This window comes from Callorhinus ursinus, unplaced genomic scaffold (assembly GCF_003265705.2).
Source record: "Callorhinus ursinus isolate GAN/ISIS: 27379988/994484 unplaced genomic scaffold, GSC_fseal_2.0 scaffold5, whole genome shotgun sequence".
In the NCBI taxonomy this organism is placed as follows: Eukaryota; Metazoa; Chordata; class Mammalia; order Carnivora; family Otariidae; genus Callorhinus; species Callorhinus ursinus.
In genome coordinates this window covers 12,658,830-12,682,726 of record NW_027397067.1, presented here as the reverse complement: position 1 = coordinate 12,682,726, position 23,897 = coordinate 12,658,830, and the positions used below count along the sequence as shown (strand labels likewise).

General features: G+C 38.0%; 1 protein-coding gene and 1 pseudogene across 1 annotated transcript in view; both read right to left on the bottom strand.

Moving 5' to 3' along the window:
* RAB2A (RAB2A, member RAS oncogene family) overlaps window positions 1–23,897 on the bottom strand; it is an 89,752-nt gene that overhangs the window by 7,615 nt on the left and 58,240 nt on the right. Inside the window, exon 6 of the mRNA XM_025870633.2 lies at window positions 21,352–21,463. Within this exon, the coding sequence (XP_025726418.1) occupies window positions 21,352–21,463 (112 nt within the window). The remainder of the gene's footprint in view (window positions 1–21,351; window positions 21,464–23,897) is intronic.
* Window positions 8,368–18,677, bottom strand: LOC112823092 (high mobility group protein B1-like; annotated as a pseudogene).

Sequence of the window (23,897 nt, the reverse complement as noted above, 5' to 3'; positions counted from 1 at the left end):
CTTGAAGATGCAGGAAAAAGAAACTTTCTGCACTGACAGAGGGAGAGAGTGTGCAGGGCAGGACCGAGGCAGGTCTAGATGTAGGCCAAGGACAATGTGCGTAGAGGGCCTTCCTTCACAGCTGAGGAGAGAGAACAGAGGCAAAGGGGAACACCGAACAATGTTTCATTTTTATTATGGTTTAACAGTTTTTAAAGCAAAATACTGAAAATAGATTGTCTACAACAGAGTAAAAAATCTAAATTATTTCTTGATGTCACATGCTGCCACCTGGTGGCAAGAGAAAAAGTATAACATCTGACAGGTAAGAATTCCAAATAAATCAAAGTATCTCAGTTTCATTTAAACATCTTGAACAGGGGTAGACCTGGCTGGCTCAGTTGGTAGAGCATGTGACTCTTGATCAGAGGGTTGTGAGTTCAAGCCCCAAGCTGGGTGTAGAGATTGCATAAAATTAAGTCTTTAAATAAATAAACACCTTGAACAGATAGATGCTATACAGCAAAGTACCCTGTGAAATCAGTGATTCTTTAGTTTTTTTCTTAGAACTGGAAAATTTGAGGTAACTAAAATATTGTTCTCTATTCCTAATCAGTGCTATGAACATTACAGGTGTCCATGTGACGACGCTAATAATAACGAATATTTACTAAGTACTCACTAATGGGCTGGTCACTATGCTTAAGTCATTTGCACAGGTTTTCATTATTTCTGCAAGAAATTCAAAATATGTATAAAAGGAAATTCATTTTAATTTTCTTTCATTTGTTTCCAAGAAGATCTGTGGGATGAAATTATCCTTTTAAGATTAACAGAATGGCCAAGGGTGGAGCTTAGAACCAGACTGTCTAGGTTCTGACTCTAGCACCACCTCTTACTAGATGTGTTGCTTTGGACCCACTGCTTAGCCTCTCTGTAGCATGAGGATAATATGGTGCCTACTTCACAGAATCACTGGGAGGATGAATGTGTAGAGCACTGAGAACAGTGCTTAGCAAGTGGCAAGCACTCATGGCTTGTTAGCCTTCAGCATCATAAATGTGTGAGTGCAATGATGTGTGGGGAACAACAAAAGAGGGTACACATGTGAAATGCGAATGTGTCCTGAAACATGGCAGACAGGATCAAAGAGAGAAATGGTGATCAAGGGGCGCCTGGGTGGCTCAGTTGGTTAAGCGTCTGCCTTCGGCTCAGGTCGTGATCCCAGGGTCCTGGAATGGAGTCCTGTGTCGGGATCCTTGCTCGGCGGGGAGCCCACTTCTCCCTCTGCCCCTCATCCCGCTCGTGCTGTATCCCTCACTCTTTCTGTCTCTCTCTCTCTAATAAAATCTTTAAAAAAAGGTAAAAAAAATGGTAACCAATATTCTTCAGTGAATTAAAATAACTTGGTTAAATAAAAACTAAACATTAGAAAAGTAGATTAGCAATATACAACGTGTACAGTGAGCCCTGAAAATAAACTATATTGAGATACGGCTTAAATATTATGCAAAGACAGGAAAGTCTTGTGAAAAGAACACCAGACTAGAAGTTAAACACAAACTCCTTCAAATTCTTTGGCTTTAAAATGTTCTGAGTCTAGGGGCGCCTGGGTGGCTCAGTCGTTAAGCGTCTGCCTTCGGCTCGGGTCACAATCCCAGGGTCCTGGGATCAAGCCCCGCATCGGGCTCCCTGCTCAGCGGGAAGCCTGCTTCTCCCCCTTCTACTCCCCCTGCTTGTATTCCCTCATTCGCTGTGTCTCTGTCAAATGAATAAATAAAAACTTTAAAAAAAAAAAAAGTCTGAGTCTATCTGATTTCGTTTCAGTAAGAGAGAACTCATACATACATCATCCAATACAATGGCTTTCATATTGTATCTCACAGACACCTTGCAGGGGCCACCGCTTGGGATGAGGTAGGAAGTAGGGAGAACCCAGTGAAAGGAGAATGAAATCCCTCTTTCCCCCCCTTATCTTCCATGGCATCCCATTCTGCTTTTCTTTCTGTTTCATTAGAAGAAAGAGGGCCACTGCTAAATCTACTATTTACAGTAACTCTCACTTTATAAATAGCACTGAGCTGCAGAAGGAGAAATGACTTGTCCAAGACCATGCACAACTTGCAGCAGAAGCAAGATTAGCAGGACTGACATTCTGCCCACATTTATCCTCCCTTTATCAGGATCACTTATCTTTAACACAACTCAAAGGAATTTTCATTTTTTTATGTTTTCATTTTATTTTACGATGAATTTATAAGGAGGCAAGGTTGGCCATGGGGAGACCAGTACAGAGTCTAAAACAACAATCCCGTTAAGAAATGAAGGCCCAGTTGGTTAAGCGACTGCCTTCAGCTCAGGTCGTGATCCTGGGGTCCCGGGATCGAGTCCCACATTGGGCTCCCTGCTCAGCAGGGAGTCTGCTTCTCCCTCTGACCCTCCCCCCTCTCATGCTCTCTCTCTCACATAAATAAATAAAGTCTTTAAAAAAAAGAGAGAGAAACCAGCTGCTTGGGGCGCCTGGGTGGCTCAGTTGTTAAGTGTCTGCCTTTGGCTCAGGTCATGATCCCAGGGTCCTGGGATCGAGCCCCGCATTGGGCTCCCTGCTCCGCGGGAAGCCTGCTTCTCCCTCTCCCACTCCCCCTGCTTGTGTTCCCTCTCTCGCTGTGTCTCTCTCTGTCAAATAAATAAAAAAGAAAAAAGAAAAAAAAAAGAAACGAAGGCCTGACAAATTAATTGTGGCAACAAGAATGGAAAGCAAAGATCAAACTTAGTATCTACTTTGGAGAAATTAACAGGACTTGGTAAATAATAGGGAAAGAATGGTAAGGTATTTAAGGGTGACTCCACTTTTGGCTAAAGTGACTGACACGGAAGGGTATGCCATGAATTGAGATACATAAAGTAGGAGGGGCACCTGAGTGGCTCAGACAGTTAAGCGTCCAACTCTTTTGATTTTGGCTCAGGTCATGATCTCAGGGTTATGAGATTGAGCCCCATGTCAGACTCTGCGATCAGTGGGGAGTCTGCCTCTCTCTCTCTCTCTTCCTTCCTCTGCCCCTCCCTCTGCTAGTGCTCTAAAACAAATAAATAAATCTTTAAAATAATAAAAAGGTAAAAAATCAGGTTTCAAGGAGAGAATGAAGAGTTTATTTTAGTCACATGGAATTTCAATGCTTATGTCAGATACAAGTGGAGAGGTCTTGGTAGCTGGTGATCTAGATAACTGTGTGCTTATATATGAATATGCACTATAAATGTGTGAATATGTGTGTGATATGCACATATCGGCAGGGCTTTCTCCAGTAATGTTCAGCTACCTTAGTTTAGTCGAGAAAGCGGATGTAACTTTCAAAGTTAGTTTGGCTTGGATGATCCAAATTCTGTTGTGTGATGGCCAAGTAAGGGGTGGAGAAACTGATGCTATCAGCAAAATCTTCCCATTAGGGGAAGAGAGTAATAAATATTTATTAAACACTCCTCCAAGGATGCTGGAAACCTGGTATGGTCAGGCCAAATTTCCAGTGAAAAATTCGTATGGTACGCTTGACACTGAGAACAGGGTGAAGGGGACAAGAAGATGTCCTCTCAGTGCAAATTAAGTCTGGAGGTACTGGGATGGGACACGAGCATATTCAAGGGGCCTTGAAATTGGTGTTCTTAGGTACACAAGTCATGTGTTTTCCCCTAAACATAGAAATCCACCTATCCTGCCAGTTCAGATGGCTCGGCAAGCTACTGTAATCTGTCTTAGGGATAGCTAGTTGACGATGCTTTCCAACTATTATCTTGGCTGTATCTTTTATTGTTTTTGCTTAGCTTTTATTTATTTTAGAGAGAGTGTGCCTGAGAGAGAATATGAGACAGAGAGAGAGCGCAAGAGAGAGCAAGCACGTACACACAAGCAAGGGGGAGGGGCAGAGGGAGAAGCAGATTCCCTGCCAAGCAGGGAGCCTGATGCGGGACTTGATCGCATGACCCTGGAATCATGACCTGAGTCAAAGGCAGACACTGAACTGAGCCACCCAGGTGCCCTTGGTTGTATCTTTTAGTACTTTAGCAGCTAAGCCAGGAACTGCCAGCCTTGATTTTTCAATAGTTTAAGATATTTTACTTAAAGATTTTTAAGTTTATTTATTCATTTAAAATGTCACCTCTACACCCAACATGGGGCTCGTACACATGACTCCAAGATGAAGAATCAGTCGCATGCTCTTCCAACTGAGCCAGCCAAGTGCCCCTCAACATATTAAGTAATCTCTACACCCAATGTGAAGCTCAAACTTACAACCCTGAGTTCAAGAGTCGAGTGCTCCACTGACTGAGCCAGCCAGGCGCCCCAAGAGCTTAAGATATATTTTTTTTAAGATATTTTAAAAATTATTAGACTCTTGCCTCAACACCGTTTGATGTTTATGTATTTTTCTGGGTTCCCGTAAGTAAAACTGATGAACATAGGGAAAAATAATCGATCAAATGGCTAAGAGTGAGAATATCTGATAAGGAGACAACTGTTAAGCAAATGGCAAATTTAACCGCAATTCACACCACAATCCTCTTTGGAATCCTAGAGGGAATATAATACTGAGTTTTGGTAATGTACAACTCTGAGAAAATGGAATTTTCTCTATAGAGAAATACACAGAGAAAGACAGGGAAGGATATATATAACTACATATACACACACAACAGAGTTACATATATAATTATAATACAGTAATACATCACTTCTGGGGCATTTTGAAATTTTCATGAAGTTAGCATGAGGCTTTTGGGAAGGGGTATTTTTCCTAGCCTGCTGTGACCTTTGTGACATTTATTCCTGGGTCTAAAAAAAATCTTTTCCAACTATCAGGACATTAGGTAGCTACTGAAAGAAGCTCCTATCAAAGGAGAAGCCAATCTGTTCTTCTGGGTTTTCAAAAATCTCATGAGTTTTAGAATGCTTAGAGCAAAGAAGGTTTAGGACAGAATTCCACCTACATACTACCAAGTGGGACCAAAGCATAAAAGATTAAAGACTGAAGAAAAAAGGACAGAAGTAAATAAATACTTAACCATCCAAACATTTATTATCTACTATGCAGAGGAGAAACTGTGCTAGGTGCTGGGAATGCAGAGATGAAAAGACAGTCCGTGTTTTCAAAGAATGCTGCCCTTATGTTGAACCAACATAAAAAACAAGCGTCATGACAGAGTGCTAAGATAAATTCATGCTCAGGAAGATTCAGGAATGAACACAGAGAAGAGAGCATGTAATTGTTATGTGTGCATGTGCGTGGTGCCTAGTGGTGGAGCGGGCAGGGAGGGTGTGTTGTGTGTCATGGCATTCCAAGAGGAGGTATGAGACTTTGTTATACCCTTGAAGGATCAGGTAGGAAGAAAGGGCATCTCAAGGGTCAAAAATACTTTCTGTGGAGGCGGGTTGAAAGAGCACCACCCAGCTGATGAGCTCTTAGAATAGCATAGAGGGCACATTGTAAGGAGATGGCCAACAAGGGAACTTGTTTTCCAAGCTAATGAGTTTGATTCTGAAGCTGTGGGGAGCCCACTACACACGGTGTTAATAAAATTGGGGAGTGACATTCAATTTTCATTTTTATGAAGATCTCAGAGGCAACAAATATAGAGGATTGAAAAATTAAGACAGGGAATCCAAGAGCAATGACAGAGGAGAACAACTTGGGGAGATATTTAACAGGTAGAAATAACAAGACACAGTGGAAAGCAATATATATTCACCACTGAATTATAAATGTCATTCTAACTGACTATAAAGGGTTAGGGAAAAAGAAACACTTCAGGACAGAGGCTACTGAAGATTCCAATATCCCGAAGGAACTGTTTAAGGTAAGAACAGAAAAGTATTTGTTAGGATAGGCAATTAGGAAGTCCAGGGTAACCTTGGCCACAGCAGAGGAAGTCGACCTGTGCACTGCGGTGTGAAAAAGGAGGGAATGGAGAGGGAGCTTACTAGAAGAAGCGAACATATCCAGAACTGGGAGTGACAGGTTGTTGTTTTAAAATGGTTTAACCTTGATTATGTAATTAGATGCTGATAGCCTAGAGGAGGAGAGGATGAAATCATTTGAAGGAATGTTTCTGAGGAACAGAAAAAGACAGTAGTCTCCCAGGTTCTTCTGTTAGGTAACAGAGCTGAAGGAACTCCAGTCTCCACACTCAAAGCCTGACCAGGAGAGCAGCATGGACAAACACGAGACAGCTGGTTCCAAATGCAGGCTTTCAGGCCACACCCCTGACCTATGGAATCAGAATCTTCATTTTAACAGGATTCCTAGGTGATCTGCGTGCATATTAATGTGTGAGAAGCGCAGCTCTAAATACAACTGATTTGAGGGAAAAAATTGTTTATTTTTATTTTTTTTTAAAGTAAGCTCTACATTCAATGCGGGGCTTGAACTCATGGCCCCAAGATCAAGAGTCATATCCTCCACTGAATGAGCCAGCCAGGTCCCCCTGGAAAAACATGTTTTTATAAGATATTCTGAGCTAAGGAAAAAGCAGTCTCCACACCACCAACTGCAACCCATGTTACCATGAAGTAAGAGAATAAGCAAAATAAAAAAGACGTTCATCTTTCAGATATTACATATCCCCTATTCCAATTCTATTTTCGGGGGGAGAATGGTTAAATCACACTGGAAACCTCTAGGTTAAATAAAACTGAACAAGCTTAACAGGGGGTTCTCAGAAACTAATAAACTACTGTGAATTCTGGTTTTCTACAAGGGAGATACACACCAGCTCCTCCTCAACACATCTGACCACGGAACCCTATGCAGAGGTGATCATTTTATTATTTTTTAAAAGGATTTTATTTATTTGAGAGCAGAGAGAGAGAGCGCGAGCAGGGGGAGTGACAGAGGCGGAAGAAGGAGACTCCCCGCTGAGCAGGGAGCCTGACGCAGCACCCGATCCCAGGACCCTGGGATCATGACCTGAGCTGAAGGCAGATGCTTAACTGACTGCGCCACCCAGGCGCCCGTAGAGGTGCTCATTTTAATTAATGCTCCTCAAAGAAGGATAGAATAGTCTTCAGTACTGCTATTCTCTACTGTATGGCACCACAGAAAGGGGATAACAAATGTGAAAGAACTTTGACAGCGTGCCATACAAACACACAACAGCATTATTTCAGATACTTGGCATGTTTTAATCACCTGAAAATTCTTCTGAAATAAATTTTCCACTTATGAGACACTCTTCTAAATGCGGACACCACATATGTGCCCATCACTGGATCCGGTGACAGAAGGAGCTTCTTGTAACCTTCATACCAGTGCCTCAGTTTGTCACAGAGCAGACCACAGAGGCCAGATTTTCCCAGGACACTGGAGAGTAGAACGCCAGACAAAGCTGTGGTTCTACAGTGATCTGCCAGAGGGCGGCAGCTGAGGAGGTGTTTCATGAGGAGCCAGGGCAGTTACCAGGTACACATGATATCTTGGTGTCCTCAATGACCTTCAGGTCTCAGTTGAAAACAGGAATCAAAACCAATATTCAAAAATATTTACTGCCGGTCACATAGCCAATTCTTAATTCTCCTATCAGCAGAATCTTCAGTAAAATGGAGGTCAAAGTAATTTTTTTCTTTTTTGTCAGCCAGAGATAAAAGAGCCTAAATCTCATTTTCCTAAAATGTAATGACACTATAAATGCTCTGTATACTCAGTGTGAATATTACTTGAATAAACCATACTCAACTAAATGGGTTTTTTTTCCCTCCACATGCTATGAACTCAAATATATGTGTATAGCGCCCAAGTATCATGTTTAAAAAATCAGTACTAGAAACTGAAAATGTAAAGAATTAAGTTCTTATCTCCTATTACTCCTATTACTGTGGGAATACCATATAGACAAGACTGTTTTGGTTGAAATTGGCTTTCTGATTTCATTGACATTGAGGGGATGAACTCCAGGGTGTATTTCTACTATCACATTTATGGGTGTATTTCCTCAGTGAATAACAAAAAGGAATTTTAATAGCACGTTTAGAGCTATCCCAAGTTATAATATGAAGTGACTAGAATCTACTTCACAGGAAGGATGAATTCCCTTATTATAACTTGTAACTCAGAAATTGTAACTCACAGTTTGGAAACTAATATATTTAAACACCGCAGTTGTATACTATAGTAGTTTGCTAATACAGAGAGGTTTTACATGGAGAAAGCTTTCGGTTTGTGTGTAGATAATAAATGTTTATATGTGTATTGGTATTAATGTTATATATGATTTTTTTAAAAGATTTTATTTATTTATTCATGAGAGAGAGAGAGGAGAAGCATGCGGGACTTGATCCCAGGACCCTAGGATCATGACCTGAGCCGAAGGCAGATGCTTAACCATCTGAGCCACCCAGGCGCCCAATGTTATATATGATTTTATAAATAGTAGATCTTGTCTGAGGAATTTTATTTTTAAGGTATTTTATTTTTATGCTCGCTAGAAAAAAATTTGAAAAATATTTTTTTTGAGGGGGGGAGGGGCAGAGGGAAAGGGAGAGCGAGAATCCCAGGCAGGCTCCTGCCCAGTATGGAGCCTGATGTGGAACTCAATCTCGACCCTGAGAGATCATGACCTGAGCTGAAATCAAGAGTCAGATGCTTAACTGACTGAGCCATCCAGGTGCTCCCAAAAAATAGTATTTGAAAGTACAGTCTTGGTGTCATTTTAAATTTAAGATCCCCGCTGAAGATCAGCAGCATAAATTTGGGTAAGAGCAAAACAGTTGGTATAGGAGAGGGTAGAGTTAAGGAAAATATAAAGTTCAAGTACTATAAGTAGAGCAGTGCTGAATGATGGGATTAGTGGTCACAGGTCAGAGAGCCCATCAAACAGAAGTAGAAGTGGTGTCACTTCCTAATAGCACTTTGTCCTCACTCCCTCCCCAGACTGTCAATGAAATAAAGCACTTTTATTTCAGCAGAGGGAAGAGGGAGAGGGAGAGAGAGAATCTCAAGCAGACTCTGCACTGAGCTTGGAGCCTGACTGGGGTGGGGGCTGGGGGGGCTCAATCTCACCACCCTGAGATCACGACCTGAGCTGAAATCAAGAGTCGGATTACTTAATCAACTAAGCCACCCAGGCGCCTCTGAAATAAAGCATTTTTTAAAAAGATTTTATTTATTTGAGAGAGAGAGAGCACAAGCGAGAAAGAGCATGAATCGGGGGGGGAGGGGTAGAAGGACAAGAAGACTCTCCCCTGGGCGGGGAGTCTGACGTGGGGCTCGATCCCAGGGTCCTGGGATCGTGACCCGAGCTGAAGGCAGACGCTTAACCGACTGAGCCACCCAGGCCCTCTGAAATAAAGCATTTTTAAGATCATCATACATCATCCCACCTACTTCTAAATGAATAAAGAGGATGCATGTATGACACAGAGTTGCTGGTGCTTCACTTCATGGGTTTTAATTGTATCCTGTCATTCTGGCTCAGTGTTTTTCAACCTCAATACTACTGATACACCAGACAATTCTTTGTTGTGGGCAGCTATCCTAGACATTTTTTTCTAACACCAGTTTGGCTGTTCTTCCCCTCAAAAGATCCTTCATAGATGAAATCATTTAGCTGAGTAGTAAATCCATGGACTAATAGCAAACTTACTTCCAGCAACAACTCAACTAATGCTGGAAAAATGCTGTCATCTGATGCTGCAAATTAATCAATCTCTTCCAGGGCAGTATAAGAGTTAAAAATTTCATGGTCTCTACTTGACACTATAGTAACTAGATCTTGATTAAAATATAAAAATAGATCAAAGCATAACAACAGAAGGGAACAGGTCTAGTTAATAAACAGAAAGGAATCATCACTCCATCAGGTTTAACCTTAATGAATAATGTAGTTAAAACAAATTTTTTTTTTTAAGATTCCATTTATTTGTCAGAGAAGAGAGAGAGAAAGTGAGTACGCATGCACACAACCAGAGGGAGCAGCAGACTCCCAGCTGAGCAAGGAGCCCACTGCAGGGCTCAATCCCAGGACCCTGGGATCATGACCTGAGCCAAAGGCAGATGCTTAACCGACTGGTCCATCCAGGTGCCCCTAGGTTTAAATTTCTAAAAAGAACTTTTAGTCAAATGGTCCATGTTCAGGACACTGGCTCTGTATAAATCATTCTATCTTTTAACATACAAAGTCCCCCTTATCCATGGTTCTGCTTTCCATGGTTTCTATTACCCTCGGTCAACCATCCTCCAGAAGCAGATGATCCTCCTCCTGATGTACAGTCAGGTCAAGAGCAGCCTAATGCTACATCACAATGCCTACGTCACGCACCTCATTTCGTCTTATAACACAGGCACTGTACTGTCTCACATCATCACAAAGGTGAGTACAGTATAGGACGATGTATCATGGTTATGTTTTTTAGATTACTGTCACTGAAATATTTATAGGTAAAATACTTCTGGAATTTCCTTTAAAAAAAACAGAGAACATAATAAAAAACATCGTCAAAATGGTGATAACTTCTGAAGCCAGATGAGAGATGATAGATATATGGATTTACTTTTTTACTTTAAGTGGTGACAACTATTTAAATTGATTTAAAATAGCACCACCAACCTTACTGTGAACTGACCAAAATGCTTTAATATGAGTGATGTAGAAAAATAAACTAATGCATAAACATATCCTGTCATATAAATGCTCCTTACTTAATGATGTACTTAATTGGGTTTTAACGTCTGACATGCACAAAGGTCATAAATGAACTCTGTTTTAAAAAAAATACTAGATTATTTATGAAAGTGCAAAACATTTAATGTTTAGCCCAATTTTGGAGTTCTTCCCTTAGTTACTTTGCTCCATGTAAAACTCATTATTATCTTCCAACCAGGTCTTTCTTATTCTATATAGCTCAGCTGTCTCTTTTATGAATATTAGTATAATTTTCTTCAGTTACTTCTGAACAATCTTACTAAGAAAGCCTATGTATGCATAATTAAAAACTCAACAATAACTTTATTATTTGTTAGGCATAAGCTTTAAAACACATAATATTCAGCATGGAAAAACCTAGTTGTTGTAAAAAAAAAAAATTTGCTTTGTGCAAAAATGTGACAGAGATTCACCAAAGAGCTTAAAAAAAAATTAGTAACTTAGTAATTTGAAAAAGAAATTGTGTTCTTCGTAAATTCAAAAAATATCATTTAAGCTTTTATAACTATGCTCCATATCTCACACTGGTATTTTATTATAATATAACCGTGAGGCTTCTTAATCTTTAATTAAAAAAAAAATTGCCACTGTGATTTTTAAGAACAGGTTAACTTTAAAGTTGTTTGTATGTGGTTATTATTATTATTGTGTTTTGATCAAACTTTTCTGAGGTAACTATAGATTCACATGCAGGTTTAAAAGACAATACAGAGAGATCTTGTGTAACCTTTACCTGGTTTCCTCTAATGGTAGTATCTTGGAAACGTATAGTACATTGTTAAAATCAAAATGTTGATAAGTGATACAGAACATTTCATTGTAAGGATCCCTCGTGTTGGTCTTTTTATAAACATACCCACCTTCCTTCCACCCTGACACCCCCTCTTAAACCTGGCCATGACTAATCTGTTCTCCATTTCTCTAATTTTGTCATTTCAAGAAAGTCACAAATAGAACCGTATGGTATGCAATCTTTTGGGTTTGACTTTATTCACTAAGCATAGTTTTCTGGAGACTCATCTATGTTGTTGCATATATCAATAGTTCATCCCTTTTTACTGTTGAGTAGTATTCCGTAGTGTGGATGTACTATATAACTTTGTCTAACTATTCAACCGTTGAAGGACATCTAGGTTGTTTTCAGTGTTTGGCCATATTGTGAATAAAGATGCTATGAACATCTGTGTACAGGTTTCTGGGTAAACAGAAATCTTTGTTTCTCTGGGATAAATGCTCAGAGGTGCAACTGCTAGGTAGCATGGTAGGTGAACGTCTAGTTTTTCTTTCTTTCTTTTTTTTAACATTTTATTTATTTTATTATGTAAGCTCTTCCCCAAACATGGGGCCTGAACTCATGACCCCGAGGTCAAGAGTTGCATGCACTACTGACTGAGCCAGTTAGGTGTCCCTGAATATACAGTTTTTAAAGAAACTGTCAAACTGTTTCTAGAGTGGCCCTATCATTTTACATTCCCACCAGCAATCTATGAGTGATCTAGTTTCTCCATATCCTTGCCAGCATTTGGTGTTGTCACTTTTTTTTTAAATTTTAGCCATTCTGATGGACGTATAGTGATATCTCATGGAGGTCTTAAGTTGCATTTTCCTAACAGCTGGTTGACGAGTATCTTTTAGAGTGCTTATATGCCTCTTATATATCCTTTTTGATGAAATCTCTGGTCATGTCTTTTGTCTGTTTACTATCGACTGATTTTTTTTTTAAACTATTGAGTTTTGAGAGTTTTTTATTCTAGATACTAGTCCTTCGTTGGTATGTGGTTTACAAGTATTTTCTCCCAGTCTGTAGCCTGCATTTTCATCTTTTTACCAGGCTCATTCATAGAGCAAAAGTTTGAAAAGGCAAACTTATAGATTTTTCCTTTTATGGATCATGCTTTTAGTGACAAGCATGTCTATCACTACATCCTGAAGACTTTCTCCCCCTCCACCAAAGATAAATAGCTAAATGTTTTACATTTAACTCCATGATCTGATTTTAGTTTTTGTATAAGGTGTGAGACTCAGGTTCATTTATTTTGTCTATGAATGTCCAATTGCTGGAGCACCATTTACTGAAATGCTTATCTTCCTCTATGAGTTGTTTCTGCACCTCTGTTAAATTATTTGGGCATATCTGTGTGGGTCTATTTATTCTCTATTCTGTCCCACTGGTGTTAAGTATCCATTCCTTTACTGATATCACACAGCCTACGTTAAGGCCTGAAATCAAAGAGGGATTCCCCTACTTTATTGTTTTTCAAAATTGTTTTAGCTATCCTCTATCTATATTTTATAATAATACTGTCAGATAGCTACCAAAAAATCTTACTGGAACTTTGACAGGTATTGGGTTAAGCCTCTTTATCAATCTGTGAAGAAGTGACATTTTTATTAGATTGAGTACTCCAAACAATGAACATTGTATGTCTCCTTCATTTATTTATATCTTTCTTTCATTAGCATTTTGCAGTTTTTAGCATGTATGTCCTGTTCTGTATGTTATTTTTAGATTTATACCTAGGTATTTCATTTTCTTTTTGTGATTATAGATGGTATTGTATTTTAAATTTTGGTGTTCACTGCTATATACACAAATACAATAGATTTTTTTAAAGAGTAAACTCTATGCCCAACATGGGGCTCAAACTCACAACCCTGAGATCAAGAGTCACACACTCTACCAACTGAGCCAGCCAGGAGCCCCATATATACAATAGATTTTTATATATTTGTCTTGTATCCTGTAATTTTTTTTTTCAGATTTTATTTATTTAACAGAGAGAGAGACACACTGAGAGAGGGAACACAAGCAGGAAGAGTGGGAGAGGGAAAAGCAGGCTTCCCATGGAGCAAGGAGCCCGATGTGGGGCTCAATCCCAGGTCCCTGGGATCATGACCTGAGCCGAAGGCAGACACTTAACAACTGAGCCACCCAGGTGCCCCGTATCCTGTAATTTTCTTGAACTCACTTATTAACTAGTGTGTGTGTGTGTGTGTGTGTGTGTGTGTGTGTGTAAATTCCTTGGGATTTCCTAGAGACAATCATGTTAGTCACAAATAAAAAGTTTTATTTCTTCCTTTCTGAGTTGTCTGCCTTTATCTCCCTTTCCTGCTTTATTGCACTAACTAGAACTTCCACCAATATCTTAAGTAATGGTGAGAGCAGACATCCTTGTTCCCGATCAAGGACTAAAAGCATTTAGCCTTTCATCGTAAGTGTAATGTTAGGTGTGGTTTTGTAGATGCTTTTTTTAAAAAAATATTTTATTTGACAGAGAGAGAGACAGCTAGAGAGGAAACACAAACAGGGGGAGTGGCAGAGGGAGAAGCAGGCTTCCCGCGGAGCAGGGAACCCAATGCGGGACTCGATCCCAGGACCCTGGAATCATGACCTGAGCCGAAGGCAGACGCTCAACGACTGAGCCACCCAGGCACCCTTGTAGATGCTTTTTAATGAGCTGAGGAAGTATTCTTCAATTCCTTTTTTTTTAAGTTTTAAAACATGTACAGGTGTTAAATTTTGTCAAATGCTTTTTCTGCACTGATTGCTACAGTGTGGTTTTATTTCTTCACCTAATTAAAATGGAGATTAGATCAACTGGTTTTCAAATACTGAACCAGCCTTGCATCCCTGGAATAAATTCCATTTGGCCATGATATGTATATGTATGTACATGGGTATGATTTCATATATTGTTGAAAAGTCTATTTGTTGATACTCTGTTAAGGAATTCTGCTTATACATTAATAAGAGGTATCAGTCTGTACTTTTTTTTGGTACTTTCTTTGGTTTTGGTTATTATCAGTGTAATATAAGCTTCATAAAATAAATAGGGAAATGTACCATTTCTTTTTTTTCTGGGAAAAGATGCTGTAGAATTGGTGTTCATTCTTTCTTTAAATGTTTAGAAAAAAATAAATGAATGAGTGTATGTTTGGTAGAATTCTCCAGTGAAACCATCTGGACAGAGAGATTTCCTTTTAGGGAATTTTAAAATTATGAATTCAAATTTCCTTCATAATTATATAGGACTATTCAAATAATCTATCTCAGGGACACCTGGGTGGCTCAGTTGGTTAAGCGTCTGCCTTTGGCTCAGGTCATGATCCCAGGGTCCTGGAATTGAGTACCGCATCAGGCTCCCTGCTCAGAAGGGAGTCTGCTTCTCCCCCTGCCTGCCGTTTCCCCTGCTTGTGCTCAGTCTGTTTCTTTCTCTGACAAATAAATAAAACCTTAAAAAAAAAAAAGTCAAATTAAAAAAAATTATCTCACATTAGTTGAGTTGTAGTAGTCTGTGTTGGTTTTTTTTTGTTCATTTTATGTAATTTATTATATTTACGTATTGTTCCTTTGATGTCTGCAGGATCTGTAGTTTTATGTTCTGTTTTGTTCATGATATTGGTAATCTCTGCCTTCTCTCTTTGGTCAATCTTGATAGAGGTTTGTCAGTTTTAATGACCTTGAAAAAACACAGTATTTCATTCATTTTCTCTATATAATTTTCCTGTTTTCAATTTCACTGATTTCTGCTCTTACCTTTATTATTTCTTCTATTTGCTTTGGGTTTCTGAGGTGGGAGCTAAGATTCTTGATTTGAGACTTCTATTCTATTGTATGCATTTAATGCTATACATTTCCCTCTCTGTACTGAATTACCTGTTACCTATGATTTCTGATACGTTATAGTTTCATTTTCATTCAGTTCAATGTATTTTTTTAAAAAGATTATTTGATAGAGAGAGAGACATCGAGAGAGGAAACACAAGCAGGGGGAGTGGGAGAGGGAGAAGCAGGCCTCCCCTGGAGCACAGAGCCCTACTACGCTGGGCTCGATCCCAGGACTCCGGGATCACGACCCCATCCGAAGGCAGACGCCCAACGACTGAGCCACCCTGGCCCAGTTCAGTGTATTTTTTTTTTTTCTAATAAAAAAACCGTATTTACTTAGAAGCATTCAGAATGTCAACAAAACAGCTGCAACTTTTTTTTTTTGCAATTACAGAGTGATATTCAGTTAACAGAACAATTATCTCGTAGAAGCTGCATCAGAGACAACTGAAGATGAAAAACTACCATCCCCATATATAACTAATTTGTGCTGTGCACCAACAAGAACCTGCTTTAAATTTCCATGCCAATATACAGCCCCCATACTGTACCAGGCAAGGTTAGTGGCTATTGAAAATACCACCACCAGGACAGGGCTATCTTAAAGACACATTCGGTAGTGTGTTAACTATACAAAAAAAGACACTGTACAGTTTAAAAACAAATCTCACACAGCCTTACATTTCAATTTTTTTCTTTAAAAGGAGTGAGTTGTGTACAGGGGGGTTAAATGCTTTATAGAAAAGGAAAAAAAAACTGTGCTAGAACCAACTTATTCATCATCCTCTTCTTCATCTTCCTCATCTTCCTCCTCTTTTTCTTGCTCTCTTCAGCCTTGACAACTCCCTTTTTTGCCGCACCAGGCTTTCCTTTAGCTCGGTATGCAGCAATATCCTTTTCATATTTTTCCTTCAGCTTAGCAGCCTTCTTTTCAAAAGGCTGCTTGTCATCTGCAGCAGTGTTATTCCACATCTTTCCCAGTTTCTTTGCAACATCACCAATGGATCGGCCGGGATGTTCTCCTTTGATGTTTGGGCGATACTCAGAACAAAACACGAAAAAGGCCGAAGGAGGCCTCTTGGGTGCATTGGGATCCTTGAACTTCTTTTTTGTTTCCCCTTTAGGGGGGATATAAGTTTTCATTTCTCTTTCATAACGGGCCTTGTCCGCCTTTGCCATGTCTTCAGATTTTCCTTTCTATTTAGCAGACATGGTCTTCCACCTTTCTGAGCACTTCTTAGAAAACTCTGAGAAGGGCGCCTGGGTGGCTCAGTTGGTTAAGCGACTGCCTTCGGCTCAGGTCATGATCCTGGAATCCCGGGATCGAGTCCCACATCGGGCTCCCTGCTCAGCGGGGAGTCTGCTTCTCCCTCTGACCCTCCCCGCTCTCATGCTCTCTCTCTCTCTCATTCTCTCTCTCAAATAAATAAATAAATAAATCTTTAAAAAAAAAAAAAAAAAGAAAACTCTGAGAAGTTGACTGAAGCATCTGGGTGCTTCTTCTTGTGATCCTCTCGGCAAGTTTGCACAAAGAATGTGTATGATGACATTTTGCCTCTCGGCTTCTTAGGATCTCCTTTGCCCATGTTTAATTAGTTCAGTGTATTTTTAAGTTTCTTTTAAGATGTCCGCTAGACAGAGAGAAGTGTGTTGTTTAGTTTCCAAGTCTTTGGAGATTTTTTTTCCAGTTATCGCTTATTGATAACCAGACTAATAGAACTGAAAGGAGAAATAGACAAATCCATAATCATAACTGGAGACTATTAATGATTTCTAGTTTAATTCCACTGTTTAGTTTAGTTCCAGATTTCTATTGGTTTTTGCTTCACGTGTCTTGCAGCTCTATTGTTTGATATATACATATTTAGGATTGCTATGTCTTCCTGGTAGACTCATAATATCCCACTCTGTCTCTGGCAATTTTCTTTGCTCTTAAGTCTATTTATTTGATATAAATAGAGCCACTCTTGTTTTCTTCTGATTAATGTTTGTATGATATATCTTTTCCAATAATTTTCTTTTCAACTTGCCTGTATCATTGTATTTGAAGTGAGTTTCTTATAGACACCCATGTAGTTGGGTCATGTTTTTTAATCCTCTCTGCCAATTATTTTTTGATTTGTGTCTTTAGATCATGTACATTTCATGTCATTATTGCAATGTGAGGGCTTATGTCTGCCACTTTGTTTTTTGTGGCTGGCTTTGGTTTTCTTTTTCCTACCTTTCTGAGGGTTAATTTGAACCTTTTGAAAAGTTTCATACTGATTTACCTATTGTTTATTAGTGTATCTTTTTGTATATTTTTTAGTAGTGACTCCAGGTATTACATTTATATACATAAGACTTAATATATAAATATAAAAAACTTAATCACAGTCTACCAGTGTTGTCATTTTACCAAATCAGGTGAAGTGTAGTATAGTACAGTACCCTTACCTCCCCTGATATCCCTTTCTTCACCACGGTATTTCCTGTATGTACACCAAGAACACATTAGACATTATTGTTCTGCTTCACTTGTCAAACATAATTTGTAAGACTTAAAATGTTTTAAGAAAAATCTATCGTAATTATCCATACTTTTGGTTACTGGTGTCCCTTCAAAGATTCTTTTATTTCATTTCTGTTAGATAACTTCCATTAGCCACTGTTTTGTAGATCTGTTATTAATAAGTTCTTAGCTTTCTTTCATCCTGATAATGTTTTCACTTTTCTTCATTCTTGAAAGGTATTTTTGCTAATTCTACCATCCTGAAAATTATTCTCTTTCAGCTCTTGAAATTGCTGTGTATTTCTTTCTGACCCCACTGTTTCTGATGAGAAACTGCTGTCATTTGAATTGGTAAGTTTCTTACTGCTCTTGTCATTTTTCCTTTGTCTTTAGCTGTCAGAGATTTGACTGTGGACAGAAGTTTGGCATGGCGTGGATTTATCTGGGTTTTATCCTGTTTGGAGTTAGCTCAGCCTCTTAAATCTAGGTTTATGTCTTCTGCCACACTTCGCAAGTTTTTGGTCACTGAGTACTTTTAGAGCCATCTTCTTTCTGCTTTCCTTCTAGGAATCTGATAACACAATGCTAGAGTCTGTGTTATGGTTCCACAGGTCCCTGACGCACTGCTCATTTTTTTCCCCCAGTCTATTTTCTCTCTGTAGAATAGGCTGCGTAATTTCTATTTTTCTATCAACCAGTTCACTATTTCTTTCCTTTGTCCCCTTCATTCTGCTGTTGACCCCATCCACTGAGCCTTTTTTACGTTAATTATATTTTTTGTTCTAAAATTTCTATCTGGTTCTTCTTACTTGTATTACTTTTGCTGAGACTACTTTTCACTTGTTTCAAGGATGCTAATTTTTTTTTTAAGATTTTTTATTTTTTATTTGACAGAGAGAGAAAATACAAGCAGGGGGAGCAGCAGGCAGAGGGAGAGGGAGAAGCAGGCTCCCCACTCAGCAGGGAGCCCATGTAGGGCTTGATCCCAGGATCCCGGGATCATGACCTGAGCCAAAGGCAGACACTTAACCGTCTGAGCCACCCAGGTGCCCAAGAATGCTAATTGTTGAGGCATTTTTATGATGGTTGCCTAGAAAATCTTTGTCAGTTCTAACATCTCTGTCATCTTGCTGTTAGCATCTATTGTTTTTTTTTTTTTTTTCCATTCAGTTTGAGATTTTCCTGGTTCTGGGTATGAAGAGCGATTTTTTAATGATAGCTGGACATTTTGGGTACTGTGTTATGAGACTCTGGATCTTACTTAAAACTATACTTTTGCTGGTATAAGGTTTCTCTGACACCAATCCCACAGGAAAATGATGAGTATGGAAAACCTCATTGAAGTAAGCTGATGGTAGAAGCAGCACCATAATTTTTTCTGCCTTGTTTGGCCACAGTAGAATAGTTATTTTCTAAAAGCTTTCTGTCTTGCTAGGCTTTCCTGGTCCTTTGGCTAGAAAGCAGGCTTCTTTTCCCCCCCTGCACCTGCTGGCTTTTCTGGATTGCCAGTTTCTCTAGAACCCAATCTGAAGAAAACCAGGGGAAATCACTGCTGTGTCACTTTCCTCAGACCCCAAGGCCTCTAAGCTGGTCAACCTTCTTCCCTCTACCTTTCAGTCTTTTTGTAATTGTTTTACATATAATATTCAGAGTTCTAGCTGTACTTGGCAGGTGGAAGAGGTGAAAGGAAGTCTACTCCATTCTTCTAGATGCTGAAGCCCTTCGGTTATTGCTTTCATGCTCAATCAGTTCCTAAGTCATGTAGAGATTCAGATTTGATTTTGCCCTTTGTGGATCACAAAATGGTCCTCCACCTTCTCAAAATACTTGATCACGAAATATTTTTTGCTTTTAGGTAAAATCTCATGGAAGATTATATTATGTAATGCTTGTCTATGAATCTTTTAAAAATGGAATTCAAAAAGATTATTTCTTAATATCCTTGGTTTCGAAGAAGCAAATTAATTTACATAATTAAGTTCTCTCATGAGTATAGGAAATTCCTGCTCAGATCAAATTTAAACAATTATTTTTATTATTAGCACAGAATTTCTGTAATGAGTACTGCCAAAACATTAATGGAATTTATTTAAGTGTTCAGCCAAGTGAGAATAGTAATTTGCTGCTTACAAATACCTACTGTTACTAGTTAAGAATAAAGAAAATGAACACAAAGGCATGAGAAACAGAACTAGAAATCTAGGATTACTTTCTAGTATTTGATGTTTTGTCATTTGACATCATAGTATTTTTTTTTTCTTTTTAAGTTTTATTTATTTAAGTAATCTCTACATCCAACATAGAGCTCAAACTCACAACCCGGAGATCAAGAGTTGTATGTTCTTCTGACTAAGCCGGGCAGGCGCCTCATAGCATGAGTTTTTTTAATCAAAATGTATTCAATTTTGGCCTTAGGGTTCTCAAAATCAATAATAATCCATAAGGATATGTTTCAGAGGTCCTGAAATCCTCACAACACATTGGCTTATTATGATTTCCAAATATAACCTCTCTCTGAAACAGGCAGCTTGACCTATTTTAAAGTTGAACAAAGAGAACAAATTTCTCTCTGGGTTCACTATACAAAGTGCAATATTACTCTTGTATGTTATCAAATTGTAATTACTGGCAACAAGTAAAGCATTAATTGGTGGCTGTAGGAAATGTATTAAAGGACAGTCACAGAGCACCTCATCAAGTATAGATAAGTATAAATCATACTTTAGAATTTTCCAGTGAATATACCAATGCTGTTGAACTACTGTAGTCAATTTCTAGGTTCAAAAGTTAATTAGAAGAGCCCCAAGTACATTCTTAATAAAAATTTACTCACTGTTTACTATGTTAAAGGCATAGTGTTAGCTGCTGCCTAACATCTTATTCTCTGCTATCCTTAGAAAAATGACATTTTAAAATCATTTATTTTCTAGAATCCCTTTTTGTAGCTGCTAAGATTCTTACCTAGAAGGTGGGAAGTACAGCATTACTCTAGGCAAACTACTTATTTTTTTAGCATCTTTCCTGCCTTTTACAAAATAGACTGTAGCAATACTTTTACCTTAGAGGTAATTATCTACTCATCTATGTATAGTATATAAATACCATATCCAAATACAGAAAGCATAAAAAGAACATGATGTGTTCAGAAAACTTGTAGCAGTTCAGGCTGATCAATGGAAATAACTGAGACACTTTAAATTTTATTAAAGATGGCAGAATTCCCATGCTTTATATAATGTTACAAAGAAATAATATAATACCTTCCCTATTTAAGCAAAAGTAGAGGAAAATAGCTACAAATGTTTAGTATCTTGATACATTTCCAAATTTCATTAGTGTTCATTTTTTCCCTCTAGGACAAATATATGCAAAGATGTGTTAAAGCATTTTGGCTTCAGGGGAAGGCTCTGATTTAAGATGAATGTTGCAAGGCAAGGCATTTCAAACAGAAGAAATTTTCCTACTCTATGATATTCAAAGATTAAAAAGCTTATGGAAAATGTATCCATAAGTGAATATTAAAGTATACAATACATTTCAATTAAGTGAGAAGATGATGAACATTTAAAAGGGACTTATTTACCTCTTCTACATTGGAAGCAGTCTTAGCAGAAGTTTCCATGAAGATAAGTCCATGTTCTCGTGCAAAAGCTTCACCTTCTTCTTTTTTTACTTCTCTTCTAGATTCTAAATCACTAAACATAGGAAATAAAAGGCCGTATTATTAACCATTACAGTATAAATAGAGGTATCTGTGGAAAGTGTACCAGAAGATTCAAAGTTGTGCTGACTATTCTTCCAATTAATTTTTAACATATAATAAACAACTGCATTATTTCGGGTATTATGAAGGTCAAATGGCTAGAACACAGTGCTTAGTGTCAACAAACAAATGATCCAAAAGGAGAAGGTTCTGAGTTAGAGTCCTAGAACACTAAAAGTAGAGAAACCTAAATGGAACACCTACCCAACATCTTGCTCTTGATTATAGTAGGTTCCCAAAGAAGGGAACCGTTTTACTCAAAATAATAATTCAAGAGAGTAGAGCTACACTAGTCTAATCTTTTAGCCAGACTGAGTCTCTATGAATGTGATTTAAAAATAAATCACATAATTTCCAGAAGCTCTAGGAAACTGCTTAATAAAATCCAAAGTACTAAAGACACATTAACTAGATTATTAATCTTGGTTTAACTCCTAGTAAAACTGTTAATAGAAAAAGGGAGAGTGAAACAAAAGTCTAAGCTAGAAGTTTTGGGGGAAAGCACAGTATTCATTTTTATCGTACGGAAACTGTATTAGTAAGGTGGCGGTAAAGCAGTGGTCTCTTTCAAGTGTGTTTTACTGTAAAAATTTTAAGACTTTATTATAAAGTATTTTTTATTACTATAAAATATTTTAAGCACACAAAAAAGGATGGAGAATAATAGAATACCCATGTACTTCCATCTAGCCCTGACATTATTTTGACACATTTATATCAGACTTCTTCACTGTGGAGAAATAAAATCAAGTCACAGTCGATTCACCTCCTGTGCACCCATCGGTTCCTGATCTCATTCTTCCCTCTTCCACCTCAAGGGTAACCACTTCTCTGTATTTGGTGTGTTCACTCTCTTGCATGTTTTTTATATGTATAATCATGTTTACAGCCAGACAATAGAGGGTTTTTCAGATGTAGCTATTACTCTGCAATGTGTTAATTTTGACGTGGGTCAAATGACGCTTTTGAGATTTATCAACGTAATAGATGTAGATCTAGTTTCTTAATGTTTTATTGCTATATTATATAGTCTACTGAATGAATGCAACACATTTTTAATTGTCCATTTGACAAAGTTATTTATAATTTTTCATTATTATAAACAATGTTACAATAAAAATTTATACATTTTTTTTTGGTGTACATGTGCCAAAACTTTTCCCACGTGGTGAAATGTTAGAAAGTACTCTATTTCCCAAGTACCGTATTTGGTGTACATGCGCCATGACTCAGAACAAAAGAGAGAAAATATCAGAGTGTATTACCCACTGTTTCATGGAATTTTTGTTTTTGATGTAGATAGACATATATTTGTGTACCAGGATACGATATAAAATGTATTTATTTTAAGTCAAATCAGAAAGCTCAAAAGCCATTGCACTTGAATATATACTTAGTACAAAGGCGCTTTCCAAAACAGTTGTGTAATTTATACTCTTAGTGGCAATGTGTGAAAGCTCCCATTGCATCACATCCTCCCCAACACATGGTAAGATCACACTTGTTAATATATGCCACTCGGATGAATGTGAATGGTATTGTACATTTATGTTAATTTTCCTTTAGTTCAGTATTAGTTTCATAAATGCCTATTATCATTATTAAATTAGAAATACAGAAAAATCCAAGAAAAGGAAATTATTCCTTCATTCAACAAATATTTACTGAATGCCTTTTATAAGCCAGGAATTTTAGTAAGCACTTGGGATGTATTAATGAAGTCAGACAAGAAAGTGTACATTTCCAGTAGAGGACAGACAAAATATTGAGTAAAGAATATAGTATGTTAGAAAGTGGTACATGTGGAAAAGCAAAGTAAGCAGAATCAGGAATGCCAGGGAGAGGAGGAAGGTTACTTTATAGTGTAGTCACCCTAAAACTGATTGACTTAATCTTTCTTCTTCGGCCTGTTTTTCTACCCAAAAATGACCTTTCTCACATATATGCATAACCATGCTATATCTGCAATTTCGTGTCCTAATTTTCTTCACTTAATATTAGGATCTGTATCATTATATCTTTTCCACAAACACAACTTTTAGTGACTAATTAATAATATCCCATCACAATTCACTTAACCATTTCCTTCGATGATGAGGAATAAAGTGTAAAACTGGTACTGTGAAGTGTTTTACATGGATTATCTCATTTAATGCACTTGACAGATGAGGAAATGGAGGAACAGAGAGTAGGTGAAACCACCAAGGTCACAGTCTAGGAAGAGCTGATGGAGGAGGTAGAATCACCATCCGGATCACTGTGCTCTACAAGGATTACTTTTTCTGATAATAATTGAAGAAGTTTTTGTCAAATATGGAAAAATACAAAGAAAGAAACTACCCATAATTTCAATTTCCATAGGTAAT